This window comes from Neoarius graeffei, chromosome 26 (assembly GCF_027579695.1).
Source record: "Neoarius graeffei isolate fNeoGra1 chromosome 26, fNeoGra1.pri, whole genome shotgun sequence".
Taxonomy (NCBI): Eukaryota; Metazoa; Chordata; class Actinopteri; order Siluriformes; family Ariidae; genus Neoarius; species Neoarius graeffei.
Window position 1 is genome coordinate 12,218,016 of NC_083594.1, and position 15,225 is coordinate 12,233,240.

General features: G+C 40.7%; 1 protein-coding gene across 2 annotated transcripts in view; it reads left to right on the forward strand.

Annotated features, from left to right (window-relative positions):
• The window catches only part of flnbl (filamin B, like), an 82,277-nt gene that overhangs the window by 64,002 nt on the left and 3,050 nt on the right, over window positions 1-15,225 (forward strand). The window contains exons 32-42 of one of the 2 annotated variants that reach the window (XM_060910947.1): window positions 701-829; window positions 950-1,123; window positions 1,258-1,416; window positions 3,931-4,158; window positions 4,818-4,970; window positions 5,676-5,798; window positions 10,235-10,501; window positions 10,774-10,911; window positions 10,979-11,094; window positions 13,809-13,941; window positions 14,227-14,403. In XM_060910947.1, coding sequence (XP_060766930.1) covers window positions 701-829; window positions 950-1,123; window positions 1,258-1,416; window positions 3,931-4,158; window positions 4,818-4,970; window positions 5,676-5,798; window positions 10,235-10,501; window positions 10,774-10,911; window positions 10,979-11,094; window positions 13,809-13,941; window positions 14,227-14,403 — 1,797 coding nt within the window. The remainder of the gene's footprint in view (window positions 1-700; window positions 830-949; window positions 1,124-1,257; window positions 1,417-3,930; window positions 4,159-4,817; window positions 4,971-5,675; window positions 5,799-10,234; window positions 10,502-10,773; window positions 10,912-10,978; window positions 11,095-13,808; window positions 13,942-14,226; window positions 14,404-15,225) is intronic. The other variant, XM_060910948.1, reaches the window with a different exon arrangement.

Here is a 15,225-nt window from a genome sequence, read left to right on the forward strand (position 1 = left end):
GAGCTCTTGTTTTGAGATCATGCTTTGGGAATTCATGCAGCCTTTGTGTAGTATGGGAACTTGAGTCAAGCAAGGATCCTCATGCTGAGACTTGTACAAAAGGCAGTTACGACAGTATCCAGTCAATAATCCACATATCAGCTGTCACAGCAGGTATTAATGCATCAGTTCAGTCCTGAGAAGAGTCAACAAGACAAGCCTTCCCCATAGTTATTACCATGTAAACCAGAAGTCACGGGTGATTCACCATTCCTCCATTTGCCCCAGGATAAAGGTTGACTTGAGGCAAATTGCACATGCGAATATCCTGTTCAGTATTAACACTGCACCTAGATAAAATGCTTATTGTTTATTGTTCACTCTACTCCAGTGCTACAAAGTGGATGCTCAATGTTTTTTCCTTTGCAGTGACCCGGGGGGAAAAATGGTATTGTGCTAAGTTCTTTTGTAAGAAACTGTTCCGAAGTCCAACAGTAGCCAGTAGAGCATTTCCTCGCCTCTCTATGTATTAGCTTGTGATTTTGAGCAATTTATGGGTGTGCAAGATGTAATTAACCTTGGGGCAAAGCACTTTTTTTTTTGTGTGTGTTTTTTTTTTAATACTGACCTGAAACCACCTATGCGGTTTTGTATGGTGGGATCTCCCACCAAAAAAAGCTGGTCATAGATTAATGCCCCCCCTTCAATGTTTTCTCTACAGAGAGTCCTCTACAGTTCTATGTCAACCATGCTAATAGTCCCAATGTGACAGCGTATGGACCTGGCCTTGTGTATGGTGTCGCTAACAAACCAGCTACTTTTACCATCTACACAGAGGATGCTGCAGAAGGTAGTTATTACCTTGTCAAAGAGAGAACCTTGTATACAGAAATCTGTTCGTTCGTTGTTCATAATTTTTGTACTCTATTGGTTCTTGAACTGACGAAACTTCTGTCTACTTTTGGCGTAGGTGGCCTTGATTTGGCTGTTGAAGGCCCGTCAAAGGCAGAGATCGGTTGCATTGACAACAAGGATGGCACTTGTACAGTCACGTATCTTCCTACACTGCCTGGAGATTACAACATTCTGGTGCGTTATAATGACAAGCACATAGCCGGCAGCCCTTTCACTGCCAGGATCACAGGTGAGGACCTCGGCTGCGTGTGTAGTAATGTACCGCTTTTATTCATTTAGATTTGCAATAATTCAAATGACTTGTGTAATGAGAGAAATGGCTTGCTCATCTCTGATGTAATGGCTGTTTTTTCTTGTTTGCAGAGGACAACAAGAGGAGGTCTCAGGTGAAGCTGGGCTCAGCTGCTGACTTCGCACTGGACATCACTGAAACGGACCTCAGTCAGCTCACAGCAAGCATCAAAGCTCCCTCTGGCCGTGATGAGCCTTGTCTACTCAAGAGGCAGCCTAACAACCACATTGGTATGAGGAGCTCATTAAATGGATGATTTTTAGAATGAAAATTCTGTTGGGTGCTATTTATTGTATAACCTGCTTCAGAATATAGCTAGATTAAGGTTTTCAGTCAGTGGTGTTTTTCTAAGTGATAAATTATGATACGAATTTGATGACTTGAATCGATGAAATAAATTGCGATCTGACTTTTTCCTAGCTGTAGTCGCATTATTGAGACGAGAGGTTGCAACAATGTAAAATAGCCGGCATGTGACTTAACCCTAAGCGGAAGTAACGCAGCTGTAATAACATGAAAAAGCGGGGGGGGTTAAATGAATCTAGAACAGGAAAGGGCTGTTGTGCGATTGATAGGACAAATGGATTTAAGATATCTGCACACTTTTTAGGCTGCTGAAAGCTAAAGAGAAATAATGCGATAGTGGTAGTAAAGAGGTAGTGCAAATGATCATACCTTTTATGAAAAGGTTTGTTAGGTTCTCCCAGTCAGAACGGTCAACTTGCTTCTCGAGACCACTGCCCTCATGCCACCCAGACGTCTGGGGGTTAGTCGCAAAGAAAGACAGGAACCCCAATGTAGTTCACATCTCTATTCGCAAGTTCCCCAATTAGACAAGAATACAGAGGGTTATTATATGTGAGTGTTATCTGTGTATAAATGACATCACTGTAGAGGGTGTGTGTCTCTGGGGGGGTGTGAGTGAGTGACATCATTTTGATGTGTGTGTGTGTATGAATGAGCAGGTCACATCTTAATTACATCACTGTTCTGATGGAATGTTCAGGTGTGTGTGTTTGACTTGCGTGCAAGTGAGCAGCTTGATCTTGGGGCAGGTCAAATCTCCATCTCTGTGTGTGTGTGTGTGTGTGTGTAAATCATAACATAATGACATATATTTCTGATGATATGACATGATGGCAGGGTACAGACAGATTTTAAAGGTCATTGCTTACGTACACCCCTTCAGGTCCGATATAACAGGGCAATATGTACTTAAGATGGTGATGGAATTTTTAAACACAGATAATGTCTTAGTCTATGAAGTCTAGTCAAAGAAGGTCAAATACATCAGAAATTAATGCCAAGTTAAACAGAAATAGTTTAAAGGATCTAAAAGCTAAAGGATGAAAAGCTAAAATATTAAAATCATAAATTCTTAACACATGAATGTGTGTCTTGTGCTAAGTCAGCAAATTACATCTTGAGTAAGACAATCATAAGCAAAATAATAAATAAGAATATGTCTAACAATTTTAAACAAAGATAGTCATACGAAAAATAAGAATAGAAGTGCTACTTCTCCAGAGGAAGGTCAAACAGGATTCAGGATTAAACTCATAAAGTCTTAACATTAGAATCATAAAGTCTTAACAATCCTAAATTGTATTCTGTAATTATAAAACTAACTTAAAACTATAAAACTAACATCACTAAATGCATCTTAGATCTAACAATTAAGTCTAAATCACTGCCATAGTATATGCAGTAGTCCAAAATAATAAAGGATCTTAAAAAGCTCTAAAATATAGTCTTAACACTTTGTGCAGCAATAAGGCAAATACAAATCTATAAACTATAACATGAATCACTTAATGCAGCTTTAAATCTAACATACACGTTGACGCCGTCCAGACACATCTCTGATCAATAATACACATTTCATATCAAAATAAGCAGACTGTTCTGATATGATAGCAATGTTATGATATCAAAGGCCATTGCTTACGCACAGCCTGTTCCTAAGATAGAACACAGCCTTATGACAGAAATGGAATTTTTAAACAATGTCTAGCTGACCAGAAGGTCATTTTTTTTTTTTTTTTTTTTTAACTGAACAGAATAAATCCTTTACACTTTTGTCACAAATTACTGCCTTCTAGGTCAAGAATAAATACTTACAATTATTTATCCTTACATAATAATAAACCCAAGTTTATTAATTTCCCTTTTTAATAAAAGGAATATTTTCGCCAACAGGCTATTGTATTTTTGAGACATTTACAAATGTGAGTATATAATTGTTGGTTAATAAGTGAAAAAGGTTTTTAACTGAACAAAAGGAGTAAATTAAGAATAGGAAAATTTTGTGGGTTTTTTGGGGGGGATTAAAATGAAATTATATATATATATATATATATATATATATATATATATATATATATATATATATATATATATAAAAAATTTTTTTTCTCTTTCCAAAAGTATCATGGGAAAATGAAATCATTACATGCCTAGTATGTTCCCATCATTTATATCGGTACTAGAATGCTGCAAAAAATTCAGACCACTCCCATACCGGTACATTTCCTTTGCTGTGCTGCTGTAATATGACTCAGTTGGTTCAATTCTTCAGATTAGAATCAAATATCGGTGTATTTGACACATCCACCAATTATTGACCACCTTCTTAAAATAAGACTTCAAAACCATTTTTGTCTTGACCACCTGAGTGTACCACACCTACACCCCCCCCCGTCAAGGTATGACGGCTTATGTTTCTCTTCTATTTATCCCCCCAGGTATTTCTTTCATTCCCCGGGAGGTCGGGGAGCACTTGGTCAGCATTAAGAAGAACGGGCGCCATGTTGCCAACAGCCCCATTTCCATCATGGTGGTGCAATCTGAGATCGGAGATGCCAGCAGGGTGAAGGTGTTTGGCCCAGGCCTGGTAGAAGGACGCACCTTCCAGATAGCTGACTTTATTGTGGACACGAGAGACGCTGGTGAGAAATCAAGAAGTTCTCAAGGTTTTTATTTTATTTATTTATTTATTTATTTATTGAGGGGTTTACAGAAAGCACACAAGTACGTGTACATGGAGATGCAATGTGAAATGTGATTTAAGAAGTTTGTTGCCGTGAACAGTCTGTCCTTTACAATAATGGATGCTTTGACCCAGAAGTCTGTTTTAAAAGGAAGCTGCTGAACTGTTGTGTCCCTGATTGGGAATTCAGGCTGTCGGCCAGCTGTAGACATGAATAAAGTAGTCCTGATGGGAATAGTTTACAGCAGGCATTTCCCTGTTAACTTGATGTTGCCATGTAATTATGGTCTATTTAGTCTAATTTGCATCATCTCTGGGGTGAACTGTGTAAGCGCTAAATGAAGTGCATTTCTGCCAGAATGTCTGCCTGTCTTAAATTTAATTTACTGCTGTATTTATGCTCCCAGTGTGCTTAATTGGGCGGGACATGATCCAGCTAAAGTGTCAAGTGCCTCTAGGGGAAACTTTCTAAATATCAAGTCAAATATAATTGGTCAAATATTTATATTGTGAATCTCAATTTCTAGTTGTAGTTAATGTAGTAATAAACTGGCCCGAGTTTATGCATTTCTGCGTGTTTAATTGTGAATGTCGAGCTAATTTCTGTCTTAGCTTTTGACTAATGCTCATCTCTGCACCAAGGTTATGGAGGACTGGCTCTGTCCATTGAAGGCCCAAGTAAGGTGGATATTCAGACAGAGGACCTGGATGATGGCACCTGTAGCGTTGCCTACTGTCCTACAGAGCCTGGTACCTATGTAGTGTCCATTAGGTTTGCAGAAGAGCATGTTCCTGGTAAGTTAAATGCATTAATGAAGTGTACGTTTTAACGTATTCAGCCCTCACACACCTTGAATACACTTGCAGCAAAGGGACAGGTGATGTGATATTCCTTTCTATTTGTGTAAGTGGATTGGAGGAGTATAGTTAATCCAAAGGAGCGGCCTCCTTAACCTGCTCAGTTCCTCTTGGGCTGTCTGATCCTGGTTTCGTGTGTGTTGAAACTCCACTTTCAAAAGATCTCAGTTCAGATTACAGGAAAATGGAATCAGGTGTTATAAGTGCTGCTTCACTTTCACTTTTTCAGTTAATAGCTTAGCCTGGCGTGTATAAAGATGCACTTTTGGCACATAAGCAAGTAAAATGTGCCTTAGGTATTAAGGAATGCTCCATCATGTGATCAAATTTTGACGTTCATATTGGCCACATTTGAATCAGAAATAAGAATTGAATTATACCCTGGCTCCACAAGGGCAATTATATCCAGTACTATCTGATCTTGACATGGTAGAAATGTGCTCTGCCCTTGCACGCAATTGAGTCCGTGACCTTTTTGCCCTTTAACACGACCCCATAGTTAATACACCAAGCATGGCTCTTACTGTAAGGTTATACACAGATTAATTGTTTGCATTCTGCTGATGTGTAACACCACAGTGCTTTGTGAAGGGTATGACCGGCTCACTTTGGCATTCTCAACTTTCTCTTTTCTGTCCACAGGGAGTCCATTCAGTGTGAAGGTAACAGGAGAAGGACGAGTCCGTGAGAGTATCAGCCGTCGTCAGAGAGCTGCTTCTGTTGCCACAGTTGGAAGCGTTTGTGATCTTAACCTGAGGATCCCAGGTGAGCAAATGGGTCCTGTTGGTGCCATTTGTTAAATCATGATTTTATTCAAACACATCTGGGATGTTAAATATGGGAAATGGCGATGAGTTGGTGGTGTGACGTGGCCTGATGCAGCACAGTGTTGCTTTTCTATTTGGAAGTGGATTATATTCCTGTAACAAGTCCTGAAGTGTTGAGTTACAGTGGCACAGAGAAAAAATTAGTCAGTAGGGATTTTGATTCATTAATGAACGACAGGTTCATAAGATCTTGTTCTGAAGTTCCTGTGGTGTAAAACATCCTTTCAGAAAACTTGGCCAATAGCAACTATTTATACATGCTTTTTTTTTTTTTTTAAAAGTGAATTTATTCACCTTGTGTGGCTGACACTATGCAATCTATGGCTCTGTAAATTAGCAATATAGAGGTTCTTATGAGTGTTAATATGAACCTGCAGCTGGATTTTCAGTTCCTGCGATAGAAGTCATCAGAACTTTCTGACCGATCAGCATTGCTGTGGTGTAATCCACTTTAGTTTGTTCATATTCCAGATGTTTTGAGGCATCTTGTACAGTCCAAGGTTTGAAACTTTCCTTTAAGATCATCCTTCTTAAATCAGTGACTTGACCACATAACCATGACCACAAAACTTTTTTTTGTTTAAAAGTGCAAGCTTTATACAGGGTGACATGAGTTATGGCTGTTAATGTTGCCACCCAGTCTTTCATGCATATTAAGTGGCTGGAGAGATCAAGTGGAAGATGTCTGCCACCTAGGGTTGGTTTGTCTTTTTTGTTTAAAAAAAAAAAACAAAGCCTTTCAGACTTGCGAAACTATTTGACCCAAGCATGAATCAGAGGGCCTGGACTAACTGACTCCCAGGACAGAGATTGTTATATACACACCCATAAGGAGTGAGGGATCAGTGTTATAAATACTAGTTGCATGAGGGAAGATATTCTGCTTATTCTTGAGCGAGAGGTGGAATTTTTAGGTCTCCACTTGGTTCTTTCATAATGTGATAAATGAGTTTTACTACCAAACTTCAAGATGGAGAAAATATTTACAAAAATGATGAAATACAGACATTGATCTTGGTGTTTGAGTTGCATTAGGATTCCTGTAAGCACGCTTGAGGAGAAATTCCTGGATAAAAAGGGGCTAAATGGATGTATTGATGTCCATTTGTATTTCCTGGATTCAGATGGATGTCGGTCTAGTATCTGGAGGGTTTCCCCCGAGAGCGCCAAGCTTCTTTCAAAAGTTAATAAGACACAAATTGTCATGTTGGAGAAACCAGAAGTGTGTGAACAACTCCATCCTGAAGACTTTCCCATGTTGAAAAACTTGGCTACAGCTTTACCGCTGACTGTTACTGGTGACTCCTTCCAGAAAATACAACACAAACTCCATCTTTAATAATCTGGACTTTTTTTTAATCTGTTTTTGTGGCATGTCCACCATACATTAGAAGGGGTGCGTTAATGTAGCTGGCACAACTAGCACACTGCTGTTTATAGAAAGTTGCACGAACACCTGATTTTAATTGGAATTGAGAATTCAACAGATGTGAGAAAATAAATTGGCCACCCTATTTAAGTACAAATTTAGATTATATGGATTTGTACATTGAGTCAGTACAAAAACAATCTTGATTTCCAAATAGTTTTCCAGCATAAAATTAAATTAGGAAATTTTTGCGGGTCAGTAAATAAAGCAGCATATTGCACAAGAGTTCACGTTTCAAAGAACATAATGATGGCTGCTGGGTTTTGCTGCAAAAATAAGGGTGTTCTTTTCGGGGGGGGGGGTTGGCTGTTTAGTGATACCAAGGCAAGAAATGGTTTTCCAGACAATTAACTATAAATGGCTAAAAACTGGTCAGTGTAGTGGGTTTGTTTTTTTAAAAAGGCAAATTGTTTTGGTAGAAGAGGAATAAAAGTGGTAATTGCTCTGCTTTGGTTAACATGACATCACTACACCTTGTGTTTTTACTACTCGGGGATGCATGTTAACAAGACCTTGCTTTTGACTTTCGAGCGTTTGAGCTCAATTGTGCCCCCCCCCCCCCCCCCCCCCAACCCTTCCGTCATGATGATAAAGCCCTCCAAAAAGATTCTAATAAACAAAGGGAGGTTTTATTCATTCGCTCGCTCGTATCTTGCCAAATGGGAATTGTATAGTGTAAGTGAATCCATATGCAACATGACTCATGTGTAATATTAAAGAATGAGGACACTGGATCTGTGCTGTAATTTAACAGGATTGCGCTAGAGACCAGTGCAGCTGTTGTGTGGATCGGTCACGTCAGATGGTCTGGGACGTGTTCATGGAGTTGGATGCATTCTGACTCGGGCCATATGTGAGCCACATTTAAAGAATCAATCTTGGAGGATGAGGTTGTAATGTAATGGAGGGTTAGCTCTGAGTAATGGGTACTGTAATGGAACGGAGGCCACACAGACTTTTTTTGCTCCCTTTTGACAAAGCTCGCATCCTGGCTGGGTGTGAGGGTGGTGACGCACTTCGCTTGCCAACTGCTACACACTTGCGCCACAGCTAAAACCTGGAACCAGTCTGCATATACAACCTGGACACCAAGCAATCTGTACAGGAGAATCCCATTTATTGCAGATTTTCACGTACATTGGGTTTAAATGATTAAAACAGCACTTGTTAAATCGTGTTGCTTTTTAGATTATGAAATGAGCAGTGCCTTAAAGGAACAGTCCACCGTACTTCCATAATGAAATATGCTCTTATCTGAATTGAGACGAGCTGCTCCGTACCTCTCTGAGCTTTGCACGACCTCCCAGTCAGTCAGACGCGCTGTCACTCCTGTTAGCAATGTAGCTAGGCTCAGCATGGCCAATGGTATTTTTTTTTTTTTTTTGGGGGCTGTAGTTAGATGCGACCAAACTCTTCCGCGTTTTTCCTGTTTACATAGGTACCTCTGAGCTCAGATATCAATGCGCTGCCGAAGCGCGCAGAAGGTGTTAGTACGCCTGTCATTATAGTGCGGACTTTCCATAGCATAGAAAATCGCTACGTTTCAATTTGTGTAACTGAACTTGTTTCATGTCACTGGTCATATAAACCTATGTAAACAGGAAAAACGCGGAAGAGTTTGGTCGCATCTAACTACAGCCCCAAAAAATACCATTGGCCATGCTGAGCCTAGCTACATTGCTAACAGGAGTGACAGCGCGTCTGACTGACTGGGAGGTCGCGCAAAGCTCGGAGAGGTACGGAGCAGCTCGTCTCAATTCAGATAAGATCATATTTCATTATGGAAGTACGGTGGACTGTTCCTTTAAGTGTGACTCATTAAATAGGTTTGAAGTTAAGCTGGTCACTTTACAATAAGTCTATAAGGTAAAGCTTGAGTTTTGCAGGACTTGAGGCCAGGGCCCTTTGTGCTTTCTCTGTGACAAGGTGCATGTTTTTATTCCCCCTTTATTGTTCGTTTCAAGAAAAAGCGGAGACTAATGAGGGCATGGATTTTTTTTTTTTTTTTTTTTTTTTTTTTTTTTATAGCTGTTGTATCGCAAGTGATAACAGGAACTTTTTTTTAATTCATTTATCTTTTCTTTGCATGTTTCTAGACCATTTTAACTCTAAACTGTTGGCTTTCAACCATGTTGTACATCTTGAGGCACATTACTCATTAACTTAAGTGGAACTAATGCAGAAGGTCTGTGCTTGAGTGAGTGTGGAATGCAAATCTGGAGCCATAGACAAGTTTTAAAAGTGAATACCTGTATGGGTTTTTTTTCCTAATTTTATTTATTCAGAAAATAGTCTAGGTAGTATATTTTTCATCTCCCCCTTGACATTTCCCTGCTGTCTTTTTGCTATCCTTTTACCTTTCCTCACTAGTTTCCTTTCTCTTTCTCTGCCTGTGTCTTTTTTGTCTCTTCAGTGACGTGGTTTCTCCTGGCTCTGGCCCGGGAACTCCTTTCTCATGGAGTGTATCGTTCTCACTGTTCTCTGTGGCTTGGGGGAAAACCCTCATACACTCCACGGTGCTTGAGTGTCAGGAGCATCACTGTGCACACAGTGAGGCTCAACAGGATGAGCACAGCATCCCTGTCGAGGCCCTTTGGGCTGGAGGGTGCGTTGTAAGCGCTGGGCATGCAGGACAAAGAGGTTGGCAGAAAGCGCTTGCTATTGTTTGCAGCATGAGTGTCACCGTGCATGTAAAATAGCATATGGCTAGTTCACATGTTGAATAACCATGTACTATTGGCCTCCTTTGGAATGTTGTGCCATGTTGCTTGCAAAATCCATCCTGCGAAGCCAGCAAGAATTTGAGGATCTTTCTAAAAGTATCGACATCAAAGCTGCTTAGTTAATGCTGCTCTTGAATGATGCTTCACTTCTACCTGGAGGTGGAGTTCCTGAGTGTTATCCTTCACCACTTAATCTTTCCACCTCTCTCTTCTGCTGTCCAGAGATTGATGCCCATGACCTCTCCGCTCAAGTCACCAGCCCTTCAGGCAGTACTGAACCTGCAGAGATTGTAGCAGTGGGAAACCACACCTACTGCGTGCGCTTTGTTCCACATGAGATGGGCGTGCACACAGTGAGCGTGAAATACCGTGGGCAGCATGTGCCAGGCAGCCCCTTCCAGTTTACTGTGGGGCCTCTGGGAGAAGGAGGGGCCCAGAAAGTCCAGGCAGGAGGCCCTGGGCTGGAGAGGGCAGAGATCGGTGTACCAGGTACAGAAATTTGAATAAAAATTCATCTTAAAGTTGGTTAAGGCTGTAAATGGCTTAATTGGTCTTGTGTGGGAACCTGGGTACACAACCTCTGTGCTTTGCTAGCTAGTTAATGGATGGTAAGTAAATGGTTGTTAAATTCTTCAGTATTGTTGGGGGGTATTTAACTTTTAAGTACTCAAGATGGAATCTACTGTTCTAGATAAAGATGTACTTGGTATATATTTCTAGTTCACTTAAGATTTGATATGTATTTGTGCACCATGTTATAGCGGAGTTCAGTATCTGGACGCGTGAGGCAGGTGCTGGAGGCCTGTCCATCGCCGTGGAGGGCCCCAGCCGTGCAGAAATCTCCTTCGAAGACAGGAAGGACGGCTCATGTGGCGTTTCTTATGTGGCTCAGGAACCTGGTGTGTATAATTGCACTGCGATTGTGATAGTTAACGGAGACGCCTTTCTAATGGCTGTGTTTTGCAGGTGATTACGAGGTGTCTGTCAAGTTCAACGACCAGCACATCCCCGAAAGCCCCTACCTGGTGCCCGTGTGTGCACCCCCACACGATGCCCGACGCCTCACTGTTTCCAGTCTTCAGGTGAGACATGAGGAAACATCACCACACCGGGGCATGTCCGCAGCTATCAAAGAACAAATCTCAGCTGTAGGCAGTTGTATCTTGTCACGTAGAGGATTTGGCATTCTGACGGGACAGAACAGACAAAACTGACTAAATCCAGGATTTCGTACATGGGACGAGGCTGTGAATCATTATCGTGGAATTATGTGGTTTGTAGCTTTCAGAAAAAGTAGTGGGAACAGTATGGAGTCATTAACTCCAAAAGCAAGCTGGTCTGTGCTGATCCAAGTTTTAGAAAACCTTTTCACAATGCAGGTTTACAACTTGTGCTTTTGAAATTTGTTTGGCAGGAAGTAGAAAAAGTGGAGTCTCTCTGAATGCTTGCTGAAATTAACATGATTCAACAGCTGACCAGTCGGATTTTAAATATTTTGAGACTCATAATTGAGATATTGTAAAAGAAATGAAATGATAGAAAAACTATAGAATCTATTGTAGTTTTTAAGTCGGTAAAAGTCATTTGACATTACACTAACTATGAAACAAACCCTATATAAAAATCAAGTAAAAACTACCATCTGTTCATACACATTGTAAAAATGCATCCTAAACACTGCTTAAATTAAACAGCCCCAGAATTACCAAGACCTCATCTCATTATCTCTAGCCGCTTTATCCTGTTCTACAGGGTCGCAGGCAAGCTGGAGCCTATCCCAGCTGACTACGGGAGAAAGGCAGGGTACACCCTGGACAAGTCGCCAGGTCATCACAGGGCTGACACATAGACACAGACAACCATTCACATTCACACCTACGGTCAATTTAGAGCCACCAGTTAACCTAACCTGCATGTCTTTGGACTGTGGGGGAAACCGGAGCACCCGGAGGAAACCCACACGGACACGGGGAGAACATGCAAACTCCGCACAGAGAGGCCCTCGCCGGCCACGGGGCTCGAACCCGGACCCTTCTTGCTGTGAGGCGACAGCGCTAACCACTACACCACTGTGCTACCCTTACCAAGACCTGTTAATTAAATATTGAAGAGCCTCAACTTTAAATGTCTCTAAATAACTTTCAGCTGTTTCTAGGCAGATGATTCCTAAGTCTAATGACTGGGGGAGAATAAAAATAAACCTCCCTTAGTAGCCTTGTGGTGTTTTGAACTTGATTATGACTTGAATGGATACTAATGCCAGTATTATAAGGACATGAATAACTGTTTAAATCAATATCAAGAAGTCCATGAGACATCTTGTATATTAAAATTAATCTCGACAATGTTTGGAGACATTTTTTCTACACAGAATGCTTTTGAGTGATGTAAGCTCGTGTGTTTTTTTTTTTTTTTTTTTTTTTTTTTTTTAATTTATTGAAACAGCTGCTCCCTAAAGCTTAATAAGCCATGACTGTGCCTGAAGGCAGATAAATTCCGGGTGTTTCTCATTTTTACAGGGAAGTAAAAGCTTGTATGTACTGTACATCCCTGATTTCGTGACTGTGTTTAGCTGGGAGGTGATGCTTCTTTGAGTAGCTGCTGGACATGACGAAACTTGTGTGGGACTTGGTGTTTCACTTGTGTTTCATTTAAAGGCTTTTAACAGACACCCAACTGCAAAACTCACTAGGCCTTGTTAAAGCAGTGAGAGAGGTGCACCACATGCTTCTAGCAACTTTTGTCATTTTTGGTTTTCGGTAATGTAAGAGATCTTGTTCATCTGTTTCCTGAAATTGCGTTGTTAGAATGTGGAACCTCTTTCTCCTGAACTTTAGCTGGTCTGTTGAGATCAGGTAATGGTATTGATCTTTTAAAAGAATTTGAGGGCATGTGATGGTATAGAGGTGGTATAGATATAGTTTCCAAAATGTAATGTGTTGTAGTAATAATTGGGGAAGAATTTGCCAGAAGTTTGTACAATATTGCACTTGTGCTAAATGCATGTGGCAGCCAGGTTTTCCATATTCTTACTCAGATTTGCTGGTTTAGGATATGGTGTAATTCATTCTGTTCTTTGGGCTTCCAAAGGCGGCAGTGATGTAAAATATCTGACACAATTGTTTGGTGGCCTGGGAAAACCCAACTGCAACTCCAAACTTTCCTGAATTGTAAGGTTTCTCTTTTGCAGGCAAGTTTTAGCATTTTTATTTGTTTTATTGAAATGCCGTCTTGCGTCTTTTTAACACCAGTACTTGTGGGAAAAAAATCAACTGTTATCAAATTGTACAGAATTGCATGTTTTATGATGAGAAATGAGTTATATTTTGTCACCAGACAAGTCTTTTCTGACGTAACATTTAAGCACAAGCCTCGTTATGGTCTCCCATCATGACTCTGTTCACATGGACATTGCTAAGGAAATGATGACTGAATAATTCCAACAGTTTTCTGTTGGCTAAATGTCCATTTTGATGGATTTATATTGTGTTCTTGAAGTCAAAATCTTCCAGAATTTCTCCCTACTGAGAGCTGATGGGTTTTCTCAGAGCGCTACCTGTAAAGACTTGGAGATGTGTATTTTTAGAAGAGATGTACATTGTGCCAAAGATTCACAGCTCCAGTAACTAAAGAAGCAAACGCCAGACAGCAAGCACGTCTTGGCTGGTCATGTTTAACAAGTGTAAAATTGTACAAGTTCCAGTTTTTATGGAGTGTTCAGAATTGTCCAGCCCATAGTGCAGTGCCTGACTGGTGTGGAAGGGTGTGATCAAGTCTCTACTGTTTGCTGCTTCAGGAGTCGGGCCTCAAGGTAAACCAGCCAGCTTCGTTCGCTGTGCGTCTGAACGGTGCTCAAGGCACCATCGATGCCAAAGTGCATAGTCCCTCCGGAGCTCTCGAGGACTGTGTGGTTTCTGAAGTGGACCAAGGTAAGACTCAAATGGAAGCCAGTAGACAAAATGTAAAGAAATCGTCAGAAAAATTGACGCGTGCTGTTTTTTTAATTTATTTTTTTTAAATGAAACTTGACAGCATGAATTGACAGTATAAAGATCATCCAAGTAAAATGTTTAACAAAAATGTTTTTATTGTTGAAGAGCCAGAGACCTGGTGGCCTTTTCCATTTCTCTTGCTTGCTGGCATGCATTTTCTTTAGTTAGCTCATCTTGTCAGCAGTTCATATTGCCTTAACTGTTTTATTGGTCCTTCTCCAGACAAGTACGCTATTCGTTTTATCCCACGAGAGAACGGCGTCCACACTATTGATGTGAAGTTTAATGGCACGCATATCCCAGGCAGCCCGTTCCAGGTGAGAGTTGGGGAGCCAGGACAGGGCGGAGATGCCGGGCTGGTCACTGCTTATGGTGCTGGACTTGAGAGAGGAACTACAGGTAGCAATTCATGAACACGTTTTCTGGATATCTCGATTTGCTTGGGGTTTTATATTCCATTCGTGCCAGTTTGTGCTGTCGGTCTTTGCTGATGGATGGTTAACTTTACTTACCCAAGGCTTGATTCCAGCTGCTAAAGAGAATTAAAATGTTTTGGAGGCATTTTCTCTGAAATATTTATTCCAGTTTTCTGTAACTTTAGGATCAAGTCTGTAAGGTTCTCCAAGTAACACATGGGGGTAAAGTTGGACTGTGTGCTAGAATTTCTGCATCGTGCTGTGGTCAAATAAGCTTGTTGAGCATCTTGTGCAACTTTTACAGCTTGCCTTGAAAGACTGTTTTTAAAATATGTGGGGAAAATTGTCTAGGCAGTATTTATCCCTTATAAAGGATTTGGAATTGGTTATGATTTTTGTCTATTTCAACCCCAAATCCTTCCTCACCTGTAGACATGACCTTCATTAGCACACTAGGTAAGAAAAGCTTGTAAAAATCTAAGCCTGGACACGATCTGTTTTGGGCTGTTCATTTATCCCCCTCTGATAAACGTCTAAAATCGAAGACTGTTGGTTCTTCACCTCTGACTTAAACAAGTTGCTTAACTTGTGTTCCACCCAAAGCAAAAATGCATTTCTTTATAACTGCTTAGCTCTACATGTCACAGAAGTGTCCATCTGTAACTCTTGGCTGTTTGTATTCAGGGTTTGATTGTTGTAATTGTTTACACCCTGAAGTGTCTAAAAGGAGAACAGTGATTCCCTTGTGGAGCTCGATGATTACACTGAGCACAGCAGTGGCAAGAAAGACACTGGCTTTATCAGC